The 19,440-nt window shown below is 38.6% G+C and overlaps 1 protein-coding gene across 1 annotated transcript in view; it reads right to left on the reverse strand.

Moving 5' to 3' along the window:
* LOC105364411 (glutamic acid-rich protein-like) overlaps window positions 1-14,925 on the reverse strand; it is a 17,699-nt gene extending 2,774 nt beyond the window's left edge. Inside the window, exons 1-2 of the mRNA XM_011502324.1 lie at window positions 14,803-14,925; window positions 12,617-12,905 (exon numbers count right to left, since the gene is read on the reverse strand). Of these exons, the coding sequence (XP_011500626.1) occupies window positions 12,617-12,905; window positions 14,803-14,925 (412 nt within the window). The remainder of the gene's footprint in view (window positions 1-12,616; window positions 12,906-14,802) is intronic.
* Window positions 14,926-19,440: the final 4,515 nt, after the last annotated feature.

The following is a 19,440-nucleotide window of genomic DNA, read 5'->3' on the forward strand; positions in this document are numbered from 1 at the left end:
ATGCCCCCGTGTAAACCTTTTCCTGTCTATTCAAAACAATTCTCTTCTTTTTTTTTTTTTCTTTTTTTTTTTATTATACCGTATGCTCGACTTTTTCGTGAAATAATTTTGTTTGTTTTTTTTGCTTTTTATTCTTTTTTTTTTGCACCCCCCCAACCCCCCCCCCCCCCCCACAACCCCAACCCCAACCCCAACCCCAACCCCCACCGCCGTCGTCATCCCGCCAAACTATTGGCGAACGAACCGCCCTTCTCGCTGGTACGTAGCCCCTTGTCTTGTCTTGGTTTGCCACCTCCACTCAACCTCTCTCCCGCGTTTGCTAATTGTTCTGCTTTTGCAGGCCATAAATAATAAAGGAGCGGATCCTCGGCGTTGGAGTGGGGAGGGGGGGAGGGGGAAGGCAGAGCCAGGTAGGAGCATAAGCCGATCCTCGGTCTAGACGTCTGAGAGCGGCATTACTCTCGCGCGGTGTGAAGCCGCGTTTTATAAAGCGCCTTAAGTGGTGCCATCGGGGATTTGCGGTCCAGTAACGTCGTATACAAGATAATCCGTCTCCGGATGGGCCAATTGCCGATCTCGGTGCGCCGACCAGGAAATTGGCGCTTTTTGAATTAGGCTCGATCGCATGGGCTCGTTATCTTGCCCCGTAAAACTCGTCCATCCTCGATATTTGCCAGCGAGTGGCTGGTCGATTAGCGGCCTCTCCAAGTACGCCAAGTACCGTGGCCGTTGGTTCAATTGCGCGGTTAACGGCTCATATTTGCCCCTTTTCACTTTCGTGCGATACTTTAAGCGAAGCGAAGAAAACGATATTCAGTTGGAGGGTGTGGGAAACGATTATCTTTCTATCAACTGTCGAAGCGAATGTCATTTTACCAGCTACGTCCATTACCAAGCGAACCATAATTGTCTAAAAATTGTTATTTATTTAATTGCCAGCTTTTACTTTTGAGCGTTTGAAATGTGTTGGCGAAAGAGCAGGAAGTATCTGCAAAACTGAGAAAGAGCAGGTAGATTTTTTTTGTATTGTTACGAATGTGGTATTAAGGAGATGTTTGCTACGTTAGTTCTCATCTCGCTTCCTACGGATTTCTGCATTATATTAAAAAAATCCTCGATGGTGGTTACGGTGCTCTCTGAATATTGACAGGTCGGTACTCTCCTTGTCCAATTGAAAATTAAGGCGCCGATTAAGGTCGTTTAAAGGTCGAATAAAGTGTCGTTTTAGCGTGCGAGACCGAACTCCGCCCGTTTTAGCTCGTGCTAATTATTGCTGGCAAACAATTATGCAATATTAAATTATACGCATAATCATTGGGCCATCGTATGGGCAGAGAGGATTGAAGGTGGCGGCGCGAGAAAGAGGAAGAACATTTTTCGACCGAGAGGCGTCGACGCTCGGAAATCAACGTATCCAACGTCAATTTTTACGGCACCACGTGGGTGGCATCGCGCGCGATTTTACATTCTAATAAAGCGGCTTTAATGAGCCAATTTTATGGCTGTGCAGCTCTCGCGGATGAATGATTGCTGGGTAGTCGCGTACGTTCGTGAGAGATAGATAGACAGATATTTAGAAAGAGATATAGATAGATAAATGGATAGATAGGTAGATAGATAGATAGATAGATAGATAGATAGATAGAGAGAGAGAGAGAGAGATAGAGAGCGGGAGAGAAAAGAGAAGAGAAGGAGAGAGAGAGAGAGAGAGAGAGAGAGAGAGAAGAGATGTCTTTTATTGCCCGTTGAATAACAAAAGGGAATAAATGAGCCAACGGTCATCTGTCTCGACGTTTAGCCGATTGTCGCTCTCGCTTTCTTATTATATTATTTATGGCGGTGCCTTAATAATTGCGAATAAACGTATCCTATCTAATTCGACGATAATATTATTCTAAATGTCGGCCGTTGTTATTATTGCGTGGAGTTCGATGGCGAAGCATTATTTAAATGGGAAGGATTTTTTCGTTTCCTCGTCGGGATTGATGTACGTTGTAGGCTAATTTCTCGCTTTACTGGTAGAAGTTGACGGCTTCGCGTCGATCTAAGCGATCGTTATGAATAAATCTTAAGCGCGTATTCAGGCTCGTTGCTTACAATAAAAAGCCTTGATCATCATCCGTTCCTCGAAAGTTATTAGGCATACGCTGTAGCAACCCAATCTCCAAGCGATGTCCGTATCAATCGGCATTTTTAATAAAGTTCCACATTTAAGATCTATAATCCAAATTGATAGATCCAAAATAATGATCGGATACGTCATTCATTCGGCCATTATTAACGCGTTCGCTCTATCGCGCGCTCGTTTCAATTGCAATGACTATTAATATTCGTACACATAGCCGTCAGTCATCCGTATTTTCGATAAAAGAACGGGGCTCGAGCAATGTTCGAGGGTCCGTCATAAAATCACGAAAATCCGTCGGCCTTGAGGATCTTCTGGCACAAAAGAGCTTGAAATCTTTAGCTATTATGAATTTCTCCGGCGCCTTTTCACTCGGAGAAACGGCTTTTAAATACGTACACAATAAGCGATTCAAATGCAAATTACATTCGCAATACCGATCGATCTCATCATCCTCGCGCCATTCGGCTCACTTCTCATTGCCGCGCGACCGAAGATCAAAAAAGAACCTCTTCGCCCGCGTTCCTATGAGGAAAGCCTCGGGTTTTCCTCGTCGTCGGGCGCCGCGCCTTTTCCGGCAATCCGGTAATTGATCACGATCGACATCCTGTTAAGGGATTCTTTGTCAGCAGTCCGTTCGCTATTTCGAATTACGCGACACAGAATTATACGACACAGAATTGCATTGATGCCACTTGCCACCCCGCGCACTAGATTTATTTCTAAAACTCGCGATATTCGCTAGCACTAAGCATTGGTGAGGGACCTGACGGCTGAGGCTGACGATGAACTTTCGATCTGCAATTCCAGTCCAATTGTAGGGTTATTTCAAAATCGCGTCCTTCGGCGAATCCGTTCTGAAAGTACCAAGAAGAAGATTAAAGCGTTCGGAGGAAGCAGAGTTTATCGTCTCGAGTGTATTGGGAGTGTTGGAACTGGTTGAAACCAAATCAATATACATTATACATTATACATTATTTTATTATAATACAGGATTTCGTATTAAATTTGCCGTTAGTTGTAAGGCTTAGCTTGTCCATTTGAAAAATGATCGATGGCCAAAGCCTAACGCGCCATATCATGTTACTTCCAAGTGCTTTTATAAAGAGCTAATTTCATTTTATGATTCCCTTTACATTTGTCAAGGGCTATGTTCATTTTATTTTTGACAGTGCGAATAGCAGGAAATATTAAAAAACTCAAGACCAATTAATTATATTATATAATATATCTGTACATTAGGTACACGCGTATTTAGGAGTCCCGTGAAATATCTGAAAAAGTCGGTGCTTCAGAAATTTTTTAAGACGCTTCTGTATGCAAGTATTGCCGGCTTTTACATAAGCAAAAAAAAAAAAAAAAAAAAAAAAAAAAAAAAAAGCAATCATTTGTACTCGTTTGTGTTATCATTTGTCGAATATCATGCACATTCACAAACGCGTAGTTGTATTTGTTATCATAAACGCACAAAGTCAATATTTCAATAAATATGCTTTATTAATTACTTCTTTTTAAAAGACAAAGAATATCATCATTAACTAAATACTTTGAATACGGTTCTTTTTTTCTTTTTTTTATTTTTTCTTTTTGTCTTTTTCAGCCTTTTTATTGTAAATTGCGTTATTTTCAATGTTCATATGTATTTTTACGAAACAATAAGCAAATTTATTTCCTAAATAAGCGTATGGATAATCATGTTTGAATTTAATTAATGTATAAATAATTGGTGTTAAAAATATCTTATACACGGCATAAGAAATCTAACGATGATTGATTGACAAATTCAACTTAAATATAAAATCCACTAGACGAATACTATCATTACGTGTAGTAATAAAATAATAATCGTTAGAAATCTAGTCGATTAACTAATTTTAATCTAATTTTCATTCTTTATTAACTAATCATAAGTTCAGTTGTAGTTTGAATATTACGCATACTAATGTTTAAGTACATTGTAAACCTGTTTATAATGAACGATTATCTATGATTCATATATAATGAATTTTTAAACTTAATTTACAAAATATATATCATATAGAATTTTTAAGATTTCACTTATTTTAAATACTCTATTAGATTCATATTGACAATTTCGCAATTTGATAATACATAATGGAATAAATAATTACGGAATTTTAACAAGTAACATTATTTTGAAAAAATAGCAAATGTTACAGAAACAAACTGTTACCAGAAGTGCTTTTACATAATACACTTTAGACTGTTTTCTCAAAACTAGAAAACCGGTCCCGCAATCATTGGTTTAGAATCAAAACATTTGTAAAAAGTGGTTTGAATTTAAAAAAAAGGCTTTCTTTATCTCAATTACATATATTAAAAAAAAAAAAAAAAAAAAACAAAAAAAAAAAAATTAAAACAAAATTATATTTACGTAAAGAATTTCAAAAAATATTAGCAAGCATTTATCTTATGTTAAATAGAAAATGCATTTCCTTTCTTTACATATAATTTTCAAACTGTGAAAAAGAAAGAAATTAATCACTTTTACTCCAATACTTTTTCATCCCAAACAGGCAAAATCTAAAACCAGAACTATAATTACTGAAATTATTAAGAATATTATAATTATTATAATATTCATACGGAAATTCATAATATATTTTATAAGGTTCGAAACAATTTACATTGTTACAATGAATTCAAACGTTCATGTAGAAACAAATGAAATTTGTTACTTTATCAAAAAAAAAAAAAGAAAGAAAGTAAAATACAAAAAATCGATCGTTAACATATAACATTCAAAAGATATATTTATGTTTTCTTTCAATATCATGTGCAACGTATAATTAAAAGGTTAATTATTTTATAATAAATCATCATTATGAATGCTAAGGAAAAATCTTTTTACATTGTGAAATATGCTTATATGTACATTTTAGTGAATATTAAATACAAGAATTATTATTAATAATATATATATATATATATATATATATTAAAATACATAATTGAATTGAAATAAGAATATGATATAAAAATTTTTATATAAAATTTAGAAGTCAACAAAATAAACTTAATTTTACGAATTTAATAGAGGGCGTTTGCAAGTTATTTTATTTAATTTTAAAGTTTTTATTTTTGAAAAAGGATAGTAGCGTTTAGGTATGCTTAAAAGAATGACAATAAAATTGATAATTTAAATAATTAATTTTTCTATATTTTAATATTCTATATGTACATATAGATTATCATTAATGATATTTATGATGCTGAATTGTGGTTTTTACATAAATAAGTAATATTTTACTGAAATCCGAATAGACGTGAGAATATATTTTTACAAATTATATTATTGTAATTTACTATCTGTCAGTGGTATTTAATTAAAATTTTTTAATACTTCTTATTCTAAAAATCTTTTCAAATAAATTGCAGATTTATTTATTTAAATTCATATAAATAATATAAATTTCAATAGGGATTTTAAATTGTATAATGTAGGTTAGTTTATGTCAAATTATTTTTGTGATTTTATATAATTTTCTGTTATTTCGAATGTTAATTTATTTTACAAAAACTTACAGATTTATGAAGAAAATTAAAAATTTTGAAAATTTATAAAAATCTTATTGTAATAACGTGTTAGTTAGTTAGAGATTTATCTCAAATATTAATATTAAATCAAACAATTTCTTTTCAAAAACATTAATATTTATGTATAATTCTATCATTGTCAATATTCATTATATCTTTTAATATATAATTTTATATAGAATGAATAGTTTTTCATTTTGAAAAAATTCATATGTGAATTGAATTTCGTTAAAGTTAAAATTAACGTTTCATTGGAATATACAAAGTGAACAGTCGAACGACTTATGTTAATAACTTCACCTTCGCCTAAGTTCATAATTTTAACATTAATTTTAAATTGTAAAAGATTTCGAACGTTTTGGGAAAACGTGCAAAACTATAAACTTAAAAATAATTTCTTTATGACTGAACAGATCGTATTTAGAAATCATTTTTCTATCTTCGGAGAGACGAAATTTTTTGGCTTACAAAATTTAAGATTTACATTTAAGGGTGAAAATTTTGTGGGCATTATTGTCGAATTGTCCAACGCCGGCTGAACGAATGTCAACAGAGTCGTGAAAATTTACAATATAAGTCTCGCCCACCATAATGATAATAAAGCATCACCTTCGACCAGAATATATGCTTATATGCTTGTATTCGCATAGCAGTGAAAAAGCATTGTAGCAATGAATAACAAAATGTACAAGCAAAGCGGTAAAAATTCTTTGATTTTCAGAGCAAAGCGGTTAGCGTCAAGCTGTGCTGCGCCATTTGCCTCTTTTGCTTTTACACGAATTTTCGCTCTGTTTCGACATCCTGGACCGTAATAAAGATTCTAGAGAGTTAAGAGGCTCGATGAAGTTTCAAAAATCCAGGCCAGAAAAAGGGCAATGAAGTTTTAATTTAAAAAAGTTAAATGTCGACAGTGCTAGTCCCTACCTCCTCCTCCTCCACCCCTCTCCCCTCTCACCCCCCCCCCCCCCCCCCCCCCCCACACAAAGAGAGAGAGAGTGTGAGTGTGTGCGTGTAAGCGCGCGAGCATGCGCGCTTTGGTAGATCGGCGTGTAAGCGTATTCGCCGAAAAAATAATAAAGCAATGATGCATCGTGATTGTGGGACAGGATAATTCCATAGAATGTACAATGCTCGACTACTCCGTCCGATTTATCGTAATGTTATTTTTGTCAAGTGCAGGAGAAGATGTAATGGCGATGTTAAATTTAAATTGCAACTACACGTAGATTCGAAGCTAAAATCGTCGTTTTATATAATGTATGTATGTCAGAAGATATTACAGCTTGCGTTTTATCATGAATATAAATGTGAAATAAACGGGCATTTCACATTTACAATTACCATTCTCCAATATCACTATCGGTCCTCAAACCTTTTATATTTTTTTATAATTGATCTACAATTTTTCGTTGTTATATTTTCTTCTTTAAAGAATGTACCATCAATACTAAAAAGTATATGCATTTGCATCAAACCAGTTTATAATGTACAGTTCTTCAAATACGAAGGATGAAGAGGAATCAGGAAAATAATACCGAGAGAGAGAAGAGATTGAAGATGTATCTGAAATAACTGGTTTTCATGATAAAATTCACTACCAACAAGATTTTATTTCATATAAAATATCTTTTATCAGCATTTTTTTTTTTTTTTTTTTTTTTTTTTTTTTTTTTTTTTTTTTTTTTTTTGACAAAATACTAAATTTTACTATTAAGCATTCTTTTGGAAAATGAAGACATAAACAGCAATTACAAATAATGGATTCAGCGTGCATTTTCAACCGAAAAAAATTTAGATAATATTGAAATCGATGTTGTTGTAGATTTGCTTAATTGGAGAGAAAATACTTCGTTGGGCATATTAATTGTATCGATGTTAATTGATCGAAGACTTGTTTTAGTCTTCAAAACATTTAAAAAAAAAAAAAAATCTTGTATTATATATCTCGACTGTGTTTATAAAATAATATGAAATTAATTGTACGAATACAAGATGAGCGATAATGGAATCGTGCGTAGGCAAGTAGACCGATAAAATAATCGACAAATTGAGCGTTTATTACTGCTTAACTGTAGATTGAAATTGTGATTCAGTAAACCACATGAGAAACTCAGTGTGGACAACGTATGACCATTAAAGTTTAACAGATAAGAATCTGCGTCGTAACAAATGTCCAACTGGAACTGACTAATGTCTGGCAATGGGCTTGAAAAATGTTGAACTAGCTTCATTTAAATGGGATTGTAGGCTTGTACTTGCACATATTTTTCAAGCAAATTCAATCGATGTTTTGTAAGGAATCATTACTCTTATGATATTCAGACTATCATTTACAGAACAATTCTTTACGCTATTTATTATCTTATTTTTACATGCATTCCGATACAATTTTACATATATTATAACGTACATTTATGTACGCGTAACGCCCGTACGCGCGTATTCATGAGCATATAAATAGATATGAATGTATGTAGGGTTTGTGTTTAACGCATATATATGCGTGCGCGTGCGTGCGTGCGTGCGTGCGTGCGTGCGTGTGTATGTTAATATGAATCATGCATTAGATCTTTCATATTTGTATTTTTGAAATACGCATTTGAATTTTAATATCTATTACATAGACGGGTATAGTCAGTCTTTTTTCATAAGAGTAAATATACAATTCCTATATTGTTTTATTTCTAAAAGGTTTAAAAATATTAAAATAACTGTATACAGTCGTGCTCACATTATTTAATGAATTATAACAATAAAGTCGAAATTATAAATATTAACTTATTACGAACTTGCCAATATTTTACTTGTGACACGAAAAGCATAACTTCACATAACTTCAAACAAGTGCTAAAGACATAGTAACTTTATTTGACCAATTTTTATAAACTTATAATATGTATAATATTCATTCATAAATCAATATTTTGTTTCTATCGAAGCTGACATGATATTTTTAAATTAACCACAATTATATTTTTGAGTTTTTTGAAATCAGACTAAAAAGAAAAAAATTACTGGATCAATTTACTTTAAATAATGCCTTTAGGATAAGAAAAACTTGTAGTGTTTGGAAGAAGAATTTTTTTTGTATTTTTTTTGTATATGATAGCCCAGTGGTTTTTTTTTTTTTTTTTTTTTTTTTTTTTTTTTTTTTTTTTTTAATGAAAATTGGTAATTTAAATTTAAAAGAATTTCTTCTTCCTTTTGGAAATTAAAACTTTTGAACACGCTAAAGTCAACGGCCATACATTTTAATACGTAAGCCAATGTTTTTGAAATTTCTCGTTTCCAGCAGTGCAATTATTATGAATATTATCATTTTACCTTAACGTGATGTTCGTTATAAATTATATTAGCTTGAGATTCGCGTGTAGTTGTATCTACATAGAGACATATACACATATGTACGTTATTTTTAATTATTCATAACTATCTATGATATTTAAATAGATAATCATAATAGAAAGGAGACATTTTGTATTTTATAACATAAGGAAGAATTTTCTTTTTTTATGTGTATTTTTAAATGCAATATTTTAATTAAAACTGTCATTTAAAATTATTTCCCAGTATAAAAAATAATTATATCATTTTCAGAGAGTAGTAAATTAATTTTTTAAAATATAAAGCATTTTCACGATAATTAATCTATTTATTATTTCAGGTACATGAGACAATGTATCGGTTGCTTTATACTTGTATGTAAGGATGCATGATTATATGTTACTTTTGTTTTTAGTAACTCCTTATTAATTTCTTGAATAGAATATTTATAAACAAGTTTTTATGAATAAGCAATAATGAAATACTTAATCTCTTTCAACTTGAAAGTTTGAAATACATGGAAGCGGATAATTAAATGTATTTAATATAATGAAATAAATTATAATTTTGCAATTTTACGAAATATTACATTGCATATTGCGAATATACACTATTCAATGTAAAGAAATAATTAATGTCGTTTAAAAACATTGGGCGTGTACATTTTCAATAAGCATCTCAATAGTAAGTATGATGGATTGAATAACAATTTCTGTCAGTTAAATTGTCGTATACAATAATGTGACAATAAAAAACAAATGAGCTTTTGTTACTGTATGATGTGCTTAGTAGGTAATGCTGATAAATTAATATTTTTCTTATGAATAATTATCCTACAATACGTTTATTTACATCCCTGCATTTACAACAACCAATTTATTATGAAATATGTACTTTACAATGATGAATAAATAATTAATTAATATATAAATTGTGAAATAAATCTGTATATTTTGCCCTCACCTTATCGTCCCAACGCACAATAACGATCTGCATTATTTAAAAAGATATTTGTGAAAGAAATTTAATGATATACAAATTGATTGCAACGTTTTGTTGTCATGTTTTTGTGCATCGAGCGTTTTATAAATCATGTATAAAAACTGAACCATTGTAGACTTTATGAAATATAGCTATCGCTTTTAAATTAATGTGAGAATTAATTAACTTCTCATTTTCTCTGTCTCTCTCTCTCTCTCTCTCTCTCTCTCTCTCTGTCGGTCTGTCTGTCTCTCTGTCTCTCTGTCTCTCTGTCTCTCTGTCTCTCTGTCTCTCTGTCTCTCTGTCTCTCTGTCTCTCTGTCTCTCTGTCTCTCTGTCTCTCTGTCTCTCTGTCTCTCTGTCTCTCTGTCTCTCTGTCTCTCTGTCTCTCTGTCTCTCTGTCTCTCTGTCTCTCTGTCTCTCTGTCTCTCTGTCTCTCTGTCTCTCTGTCTCTCTGTCTCTCTGTCTCTCTGTCTCTCTGTCTCTCTGTCTCTCTGTCTCTCTGTCTCTCTGTCTCTCTGTCTCTCTGTCTCTCTGTCTCTCTGTCTCTCTGTCTCTCTGTCTCTCTGTCTCTCTGTCTCTCTGTCTCTCTGTCTCTCTGTCTCTCTGTCTCTCTGTCTCTCTGTCTCTCTGTCTCTCTGTCTCTCTGTCTCTCTGTCTCTCTGTCTCTCTGTCTCTCTGTCTCTCTGTCTCTCTGTCTCTCTGTCTCTCTGTCTCTCTGTCTCTCTGTCTCTCTGTCTCTCTGTCTCTCTGTCTCTCTGTCTCTCTGTCTCTCTGTCTCTCTGTCTCTCAGTCTCTGTCTATCTCTCTCTCTCTTTCTCTCTCTCTTTCTCTCTCTCTCTCTCTCTCTCTCCCTTCTCAAGACTATCACCTGCAAAATGATTCTTGAGAACCAAAATATAATGTTTCAAGTAGATCAAAATACATAAGTACAAAATTATCATTAGTATTATTAGTTGAATAAATAATTGCTGAAGCCATTTGATATGCAATTAGAAAAATAAATAATTAATATATTCGTCGTAATAAAAAATGGAGAAAACACAAACTTGACGCGAATGAAAAATGAGTGAACTAAAAAAAACAAATTTTTTGAAAAAAAAAATAAGAAGTGAACAAAACCACCTTTTTCAAGTATTATTCAAGCCAAAAGGTGCTTCTTGACGAAAAGGAAAAAGTATCGAATCCTCGCTCCAGCAACAAACCCTCTACTACTTTATACGAATTCCAAATCGGAGTCAGGGCTTGCCGATGCTCATGCAAAGGCAATTATAAATCCGAAAATGAGAAATAAATTCCCAGCGCAAAATCAGATTAGTCCCGTCGCCTCATCTTCAATCTCTCGTTTCTTTTCCTTCTCTCTCTCTCTCTCTCTCCTTTCAAGCATCCCTGAAGCTTTTCTCCCAGTTCTGCACCTTCGGCGAAGACAGAATAAGATGGACAGGCAGATAGGTGAATATATATATATATATATATATATATATATATATATATATATATGGGTGCGAGTATGTGTAGGAAAGAACAGTATATATTAGAGAGGCAAAGGATGAGAAGGAGAAGGAGAGAGAGAGAGAGAGAGAGAGAGAGAGAGAGAGACCAGAGGCAGATAAAATGAGAGAATCGTTGACTTAAAGCATCTTCTCGTCCCCTGGCAATCGTAAACGGGGATCAGGGACTGTGTCGGACTCCTCGTACATTTGTGCCTTTATAGGGGTGGGGAAGGGGGGAGGGAGGATACATGCGGTTGCAGACGGGGTGGCCCAACTTTCGGATGCTCGGTATAAACTTTATTTCATGGCTATACGTTGACTGAAAATTCGAGTTACGCATTTATGCAGGATGCCGAGGATTTTTATTGTCGCGAATCGATTATTTGATAATTGTGACGTTACTCATCTCGAGCGATTAAATCGTCCTATCGGTCGACTCGGATTTGTTACAGAAATTTTATTATTAGGCCTTCTTTTTTATGCAGATCCAATACCGTCTGCACTATATCTTTCACGTCGACGCTTGCAAGGTTTGACGAAAAACAGAGCGCACGCTATTCATTGGGAAGGACGCGAAACAACGGAGGAGAAGCGTAATTGTCGTCCCGTACCGTCAATCTTGCTAATTAAATAGGCCAAAATAATAGTATGGTATTATCAAATGGGCCGAACTCTTTATCCCGTGGTAAAGAGTTGATTATACGAGCGGAAGCTTAATACGTCCGCGAGTGTGCGAATTTGCGCCACTCGCCTCGATGACCGTCGTCCCGGTAATTTAAGCCGCGGTGAAAAAAAAAGATGCGGCTACCGCAGCATCCGAATCGCGGTAGATAAGCCGCCGCACCGTGGGCACTGTTATCGTTAAGCATTGGCTAATTCGACAGGGTCTCAGTCCCGTCACCCCCGGAATGAACGCGAGTGCCCGACGGATCGTCGGACGGGGCGACGGGACGGGAGGGAGGAAGGCAACGAGGCCGACGCTGGGAGAAAAAAGGCGGAGGCGAAGGGGCCCGCGGCGAGGCCCGTTTCGTTCGACGCCAGGAAGGCGCGACAATAACGCGCGCGGCATTTCTCTTCGGCCCCGGTCGAACCGGATTTCGGTATTAAAGTCCCTCGGCAAGGGCCTCGCCACCAACTCCCCCTCTCCCCTGCGGTATCCTCATCGCCGTTCTCGCCCTCGCCCTCGCCCTCGTCCTCGCCCTCGCCCGCGCCCTCACCCTGACCCTCGTCCTCGTCCACGTTCTCGTCCTCGTCCTCGTTCTCGTTCTCGTTCTCGTTCTCGTTCTCGTTCTCGTTCTCGTTCTCGTTCTCGTCCTTATCCTCGTTCTCGTCCTCGTTCTCGTCCTCGTTCTCGTCCTCATCCTCATCCTCGGTCTCATCCACAAGCTCCTTCTCCTCCTCCTCCTCCTCCTCCTTCTCATCCTCCTTCACTACCGGCTCGTCTCCTCAATCCTTTTTCTGCGCTCTGACTCCCTCCTGAGATCGGTCGCCTTCCTCTTCTGCAAAGAGCTCACGCGAGGCGAGAAAAAAAGCGGAGGAAGGTGGCGAGCCGAGCGGGGCCTCGTCCTCCTCCTCTGCCTCCTCCCACGAACACGGAGATCGAGAGAAGGAACATGACAATGGGCATTGGGAGAAGGATACATCGCGCTTAGGATTTCTTCTCACAGCAACGCCCCTGCCATTCGACTTGATCTGGGAGTGACTTTTCACTCTCGCGCCAACCGCAATAAATGAGATAAGCTTATGGCATCGATCTGCAATTATATCGTGTAATTGAACGTGGGTAATGGGGGTGGCGGTGGCGGTGGCGATGGTCGAGGTAGAGAATTTCGGCTTCTGATTGCTCAGTGAATGAACTCTGTGTGTGTGGGCGGGGGAGGGGGGAGGGGGGGGGGGGGGGGCAATAAGTTTTGGAGGGGGGGGTCAATAATTTTTGGAAGATGCATTTCGATATCGCATGGAATTGAGAGGGACGTTTAATGTCGAAGATTAACGGTCGCCGTACCAAATTGAAAAACGTCGGCGGCAAGAAATCCACAACATTGTACGATTTCCCGTCATCGCTCCCTCGATTACAATAAGAGCACCGCTTCCGATTATTTATTCGTTTTATCTTTCATGTCCCGTATGTGCGGTCCCGTATGACGGGATTTGCGATAAATGACGGAACATTTAACCGAGGAGGAGGAGACGTCGAATAGCCAATACCAGTCGCCGAGCCGAAGTAGCTTATGCAGCAGTGATCGATGATAGATCTCTTCGATAACCGATGCAGAATTCGTAAAACCACGCTCAATCGATAGCCAAACTCGTGATATTAATTCGGATTAAGATTTCCTCGAATGATGACGTTCGTCAAGCTTGCGATTAATGGTAAAAATTTCGGTATTTTTAGGTTTCATAAATATTCAAATGAAAAATTATCGCGCTTATCTCGTTATTGATGTTTCCTGGAAGATTAATAATTTTGGGCAACCGACGCGCACGGGAGATTGTTGGTGGCAGCATTGACTCGGGGCATTGAAAGAGGCAAAGAAAAGATTGGTTTCGGTAATAACAGTGCCGCCGCATCGATCACATAACGCAGCTACGTACGAGGATACGTAATCCGGTGAAGAAAAAAGGGCCCGATGAATGGGAAAGACGTAGAAACGTAGAGATATAGAGGGCCGAATCGGAGTCGAGTGGAGGACTCACCAGTCCAGAAGAGTGAGACTCGCCGCCGCTGCCAGCGTGGCGATGAAGAGGAGGCCTCGAAGAGCTACGTAATGCGGTCCATATCGAATGCGGCTGCGGAAAGGCCTGGAAAGGGCGGCGAGGAGAGGTAGAGGATTATTGGGACGAGGGCCCCTCCTCCCTCCTTGACTCCACGGGGCGGGGAGGAACGATAAAGGTGGCGGTTAGCGGCGAAGAGGTAGGCCCGGCAGGGCGAGAGGGTCGGCGGGGCGAGAGGGACGACGAGGAGAAGGATGAGAAGGTGAAGATGGAGGAGGAGGAGGAGGAGGAGGAGGAAGAGGAAGAGGTGGAGGCTGCAAGAGGGCCCGGAAAATATTCGTAAGAGGTCGGGAATTAGAAGTATATTTGACTGGACGTTGGCTACGAGTGGATTCTCCTAGGCATAAAAGAGCCTCGGAAATGCCGGTCCGAGACCCGGGGCCCCACGTGCATGTGTGCACGTAACGCGCCGTGGCCTCCTTGCCTTCTTCGCCCGGCGGCAACTTTTTTTCTCTTCATTTTTCACGCGGTGCGAGGACGAGTGGTCCAGGGCCGTAATCACGGCCGACGCACCCGGAGTGTAATTCACTTCCTCCACCTCCTACACCCCCTCCTCCTCCTCCTCCTCCACTTCCTCCTCATCCATTTCCTCCTCCTCCACCTCCTCATCAATCTCCTCCTCCTCCATTTCCTCCTCATCTATCTCCTCCTTCTCCACCTCCTCATCCATCTCCTCATTCACCAACTTCTCCTTATCACTCCGCCTCACAACTGTCCACGGATTTTCGCGTGTCCGGAGTGGCGAGGCCAGGGCGCAATATCGCCGTTTAACGACCCTCGTTCTTGAATCACGAATGCCAAGTTTTGAGAACGAACGATGAGATTTCCAAAAATTTTCAATAATTTCCTATTTACTTTTTATATTTCTTAGCAATAGTCGATTATTAATCGCCGAAGCATTGTTCGCGTTAGCTGCAACTACACTGGCATTCGATATACTTTAACGGAATATCATCTCGTGAAGAATATTAGATTTGACCGTAGGGACTTTAAGCGAAAGCTGACTCTCAAACAACGTTACGCAAACCTTAACTTTAACTGACAAATGAACATCACGAGACAAATACGCTCAATCATACGACAAATTAATAATGTGTCGGTTTGGAAGAGTCGATGAATATATCGTACGACGACAGTACAGCGACAATTAGAAATTTAGCTTTAAAAATGTAAGTCGAACGAACAATCAGCGTCCCCGGCCGAAACTCTATATGTGTCGGATTATAATATTTCATAAGCCTTCGTAATGCTCGTACTATTCCGAGGCGAAGCGATATGTAATGGCAAAACAAAAAAAAAACAAAAAAAAAACAAAAAAACGAGGAAACAAAAAAACAAAAAACCAAAAAATCAAAAAGGAAAAAAAGAGAAAGAAAAAGAAAATAAGAAGAAGAAGAAGAAGAAGAAGAAGAAGAAAACGAGAAAAAACAAGAAACAACCGAAGAGAAAGAAATGGATAAAGAAAGACAAAATAGAATGAGAGAGGAAAAGAAAAAACCGGACGCTCTCGTGTCTAAGGCTGTGAAGGCGTCGACGGTGAAAAGTCCAATGGAGATAAAGAATAAAATAAAAAGAAGAGAAGGAAAAAAAGAAAAGAAAAAGAAAAGGAAGGCAGATCGAGGCGTCGCGCACGCCTTCGAGGGAGACTGACGGGCGAGAAAAGCGAGGCGAAAGGGACAAAGGCAGAGGTAGGTGAGGGCCTAAGGGACAAGTGCTACGGGGCCCTTACGCAAGAGGCCGCGTTTCGCGCACAGAGGCGGGCCTGTTTCGTGCTCTCGAGAGGCGTCCTGGATGGCGTCGGTGTCGGTCTCGGCCGAGAAACAAAAACTAAGCAGCGGAGTATCTCAAGCGGCCGTTCCGCGAATTCGCCATCCCTGGCGCGAAAACTCCTAATTTCGGCCTCCCATTTCTCGCCTTGGCAATCTCGTCGATTGGTAATTGACACGGGGACGAGGGGGCCTTTATGAATATCGCTTTTACGCGATGCGCGAGCCCGCAATATACGCGTGGACGAGGCCACACCCGCACCCACGAGTCCCGATGATTTTGCTCGTCCGTTGCTAGATCGATGGCCGCGTTCGATTGTTCGCACGTGTGCTCCGTTAAGCGGGTTCTCAAAGCAAAGCGACGGACATTGCGTGCGCCATTGTGATCGAAGTCGAGCCAGCCTCCAAATGTCTGGTTCGCTTGCGCGTGTGCGTGCGCGTAACGGCCATAGTATCGTTGCAAGAAACGTCTGAATTTTCTTTATTCGATCCCATTAGCCGTTAGCTCTGTTACTTTGTAGCCAATGAGGCGCGCGAGCATTCTTAATTATTGTCTTTAAATTATTTATTATGCTATTCGTTTTATGCGATTGACCATAATTTAAGCGAAATTTCATTTTTTCGATTACCGAGATAAGATCGTAAAATATTGAAAAGGGCAATATTTTCATTGGTAATGAACTATTAGAGGCGAGTCTTCAATTTTTGCTCCCTATCGCTTCATCTTTAAATAAAATGCTCCTCTCGAAATTTAATCGAAATTTATGTTGTAGAGTCGTGATGTAATTCTCTTTTCGACTTATTTCTTTCCAGTAAAAGTGAATACGCACTTACAATTAGGTAACAGTATATCCAATTTGCGTATAGAATTTCTCATTACGATCTCAAATGAAAAAATATCTCTAGTTATAAGATAATAAGAATTAAGAACCTTTTCCCCCTACATCATTCGTCCAGTATAATATGAAGTATATATATATATATATATATATATATAGGGGAGGTGTGGTGGTGGTTAGCGGTAGGTGGTTAGCGGTAGGTGGTTGGTGGTAGGTGGTAGCCGATGACATGAATTATTATTCGAAAATAGTTGAATTGAGAAAATGTTAAGGTCGAGCGAAGTAATAATACTGAATAGCAATGAAAATTATTATTTGAAAGTGTCGTTTGTTCATAATAAAGCGTATTGATATATTTTCTATAAAGTTCATTGTCCTTCAAAGGAAATCCAAAGCTCTACTTTGCGTCGAATTAACGCTTTCATCAGACTTTGAAAAATATATTAAAAATCATTGTTGTGCACGTACGCATATAGTTTCGATGTGCATATACACGGGCAGGGCCATGCACGCATACACGGGCGCACGAAAATGTATGGAATCGCGTGAAATGCTCGAGGCTTGTGAGAGGTGCTAATTGCAAGGTGCCTTATAATTTTTTATGCAAATGGCTGAGAAAAATAGCGGAGAACACTACAACCGTCACTGCTAACATTAATTTAACGCTATGTTAGTTTAAAGAGGAAACATTAAATGCTCGACGAACGTATATGTGCTAAGAGTCATTTTTATTTATCGATATGTGACTCAAGGCTGTCGAATGATTGTCTGCCGAGTAGTGGTGGGCAACACTAGTATAATAGAGCAGCAGCAGCAACAGCAACAGCAACAGCAACAGCAACAGCAGCAGCAGCAGCAGCAGCAGCGGCAGCAGTAGTAGTAGTAGTGGTAGTAGGAATTCGATTGATAAAAGCAGGCAAGTGCAAATGTACACGCTAATGATGACGCAGCGTGCGAGTGCAATGCGTATCGATATCTTTTCACTAAATGAATTACCAGTCGATGAAGATAATACACTTTTCAAGGGGCGGACAAGTATCGTATGGCGCAAGTTTGACAAAGCACTCGGAGTTATTTAGAGTGGTAATCGAGCGTAAGGGTAACGAGCGGAGCTGACGTAGCCCATAGCCGGTTAAAAATGAGCGCAGGAATGGTTTTATCGGGCCCAGATTCGGGTGTGAATCGACGCAGCCCCGTATACATTTTACGATCGATCAAAGGAAGCCGGCGACCGCAGGATCCTCGACCTCTCGGCCCCGTTCTTCTCCGTCGAGCATATTAAATTCCTTGTATCTTCCCGATACTGATTATACGGCGCTGCGCTTCATGACGTTTCTTACGCAACGCGTACGGGAGTTTTTGTTTTAATCGGCAATCCCGGTCTATTCCATGGTTTTTATTCTTGGGCCGGTATCTTTGTCGCACCTCGTTGAGACGTAATTCGTGTCGCGATAGCGGGCAACGATAGCAGTGTAATACAGTGTACATGCACGATTCGTCGCAAATTGAGCCGATAATGTTGACATTATTATTCGATGACGCTCGGCATTGTGGATTATCGGTACGATAAGGATGGGATAAAGGAAGAGACGAGAGTGGAGGAGTCGCGTGTGGCGTTGGCCTATTATTTATCATTTATTTAGCTAAGCGAGCTCGTTGCTGTTACTGAAGAGCGAGTCTTCTTGTCCGTTGACAAAATTCCCATCGATATCCACGTTATCCTGTAATCTCGGTGATCCGTGCGTCGAGAATGTTAGGGTACCATTGCCGTAAGAGAGGCTGTAACGATGCTCGTCAATAATTTTCGTATACGCGTTGGGCTTGATCTCGGCGCACAATGTTGCTTTGGGCGAAGGATCGGGTCCGACGGTGAGAAATAAGATATAAATTGGACAAACGTACCGCGTTCGAGTCCTTGGAGCTTCGATATAAAAAAAAAAATGGTTTTTTGGATAGGAGGATGAGCTTAGAACTGTGAGAAAATGGAGCCACAAAATAGACGCAAAGTAGAATTATTCAAGAAGCGATTTCAGTAATATAGCGCAACGAAAATGACGACTCGTGAAAATACAAAAAAAAAAAATAAAAAAAAATAAAAAAAAATAATAAAAAAAAAAAACATAAGGAAGAAAAGAAAAGAAAGGAAAGGAAAAAAGAGGACAAGAAGAAGATGAAGACGAGGGAAAATGTCTATTTGTAGTTTCTTAATCCTCGGCATTGTAGGCTCGAGGGGAAAAGCTTGGAAAATCGTGGTGTATTCGAACGAGCGAAAGAGAGGTTAGTTTAGAGGTGAGAGTGGGAGGATTGGGTGAGACATCGCGCGTTCCAAGCTCCCGTGTCACGTAAAATAATGTGCCGTCGTCGCGACCCTTGGACGCGCGAGTTTAAGCTTCAACGAACCAAGTAATATTAATTTTGAGGCGTGGCATTCCACGACGTCGTTTAAGCGTCCTATCGTATGCGGAGATTAAAGCTACGCGCCAATAGTTACTATTTGTACGTCATTTCGCTAAAATAGCCATTTATCTCGACAAGCACTTGCGAGATTTATAAATGACTAGAGATGGCGGAGGGATGGAG

Source organism: Ceratosolen solmsi, unplaced genomic scaffold, assembly GCF_000503995.2.
Source record: "Ceratosolen solmsi marchali unplaced genomic scaffold, CerSol_1.0 scaffold31, whole genome shotgun sequence".
Taxonomy (NCBI): domain Eukaryota; kingdom Metazoa; phylum Arthropoda; class Insecta; order Hymenoptera; family Agaonidae; genus Ceratosolen; species Ceratosolen solmsi.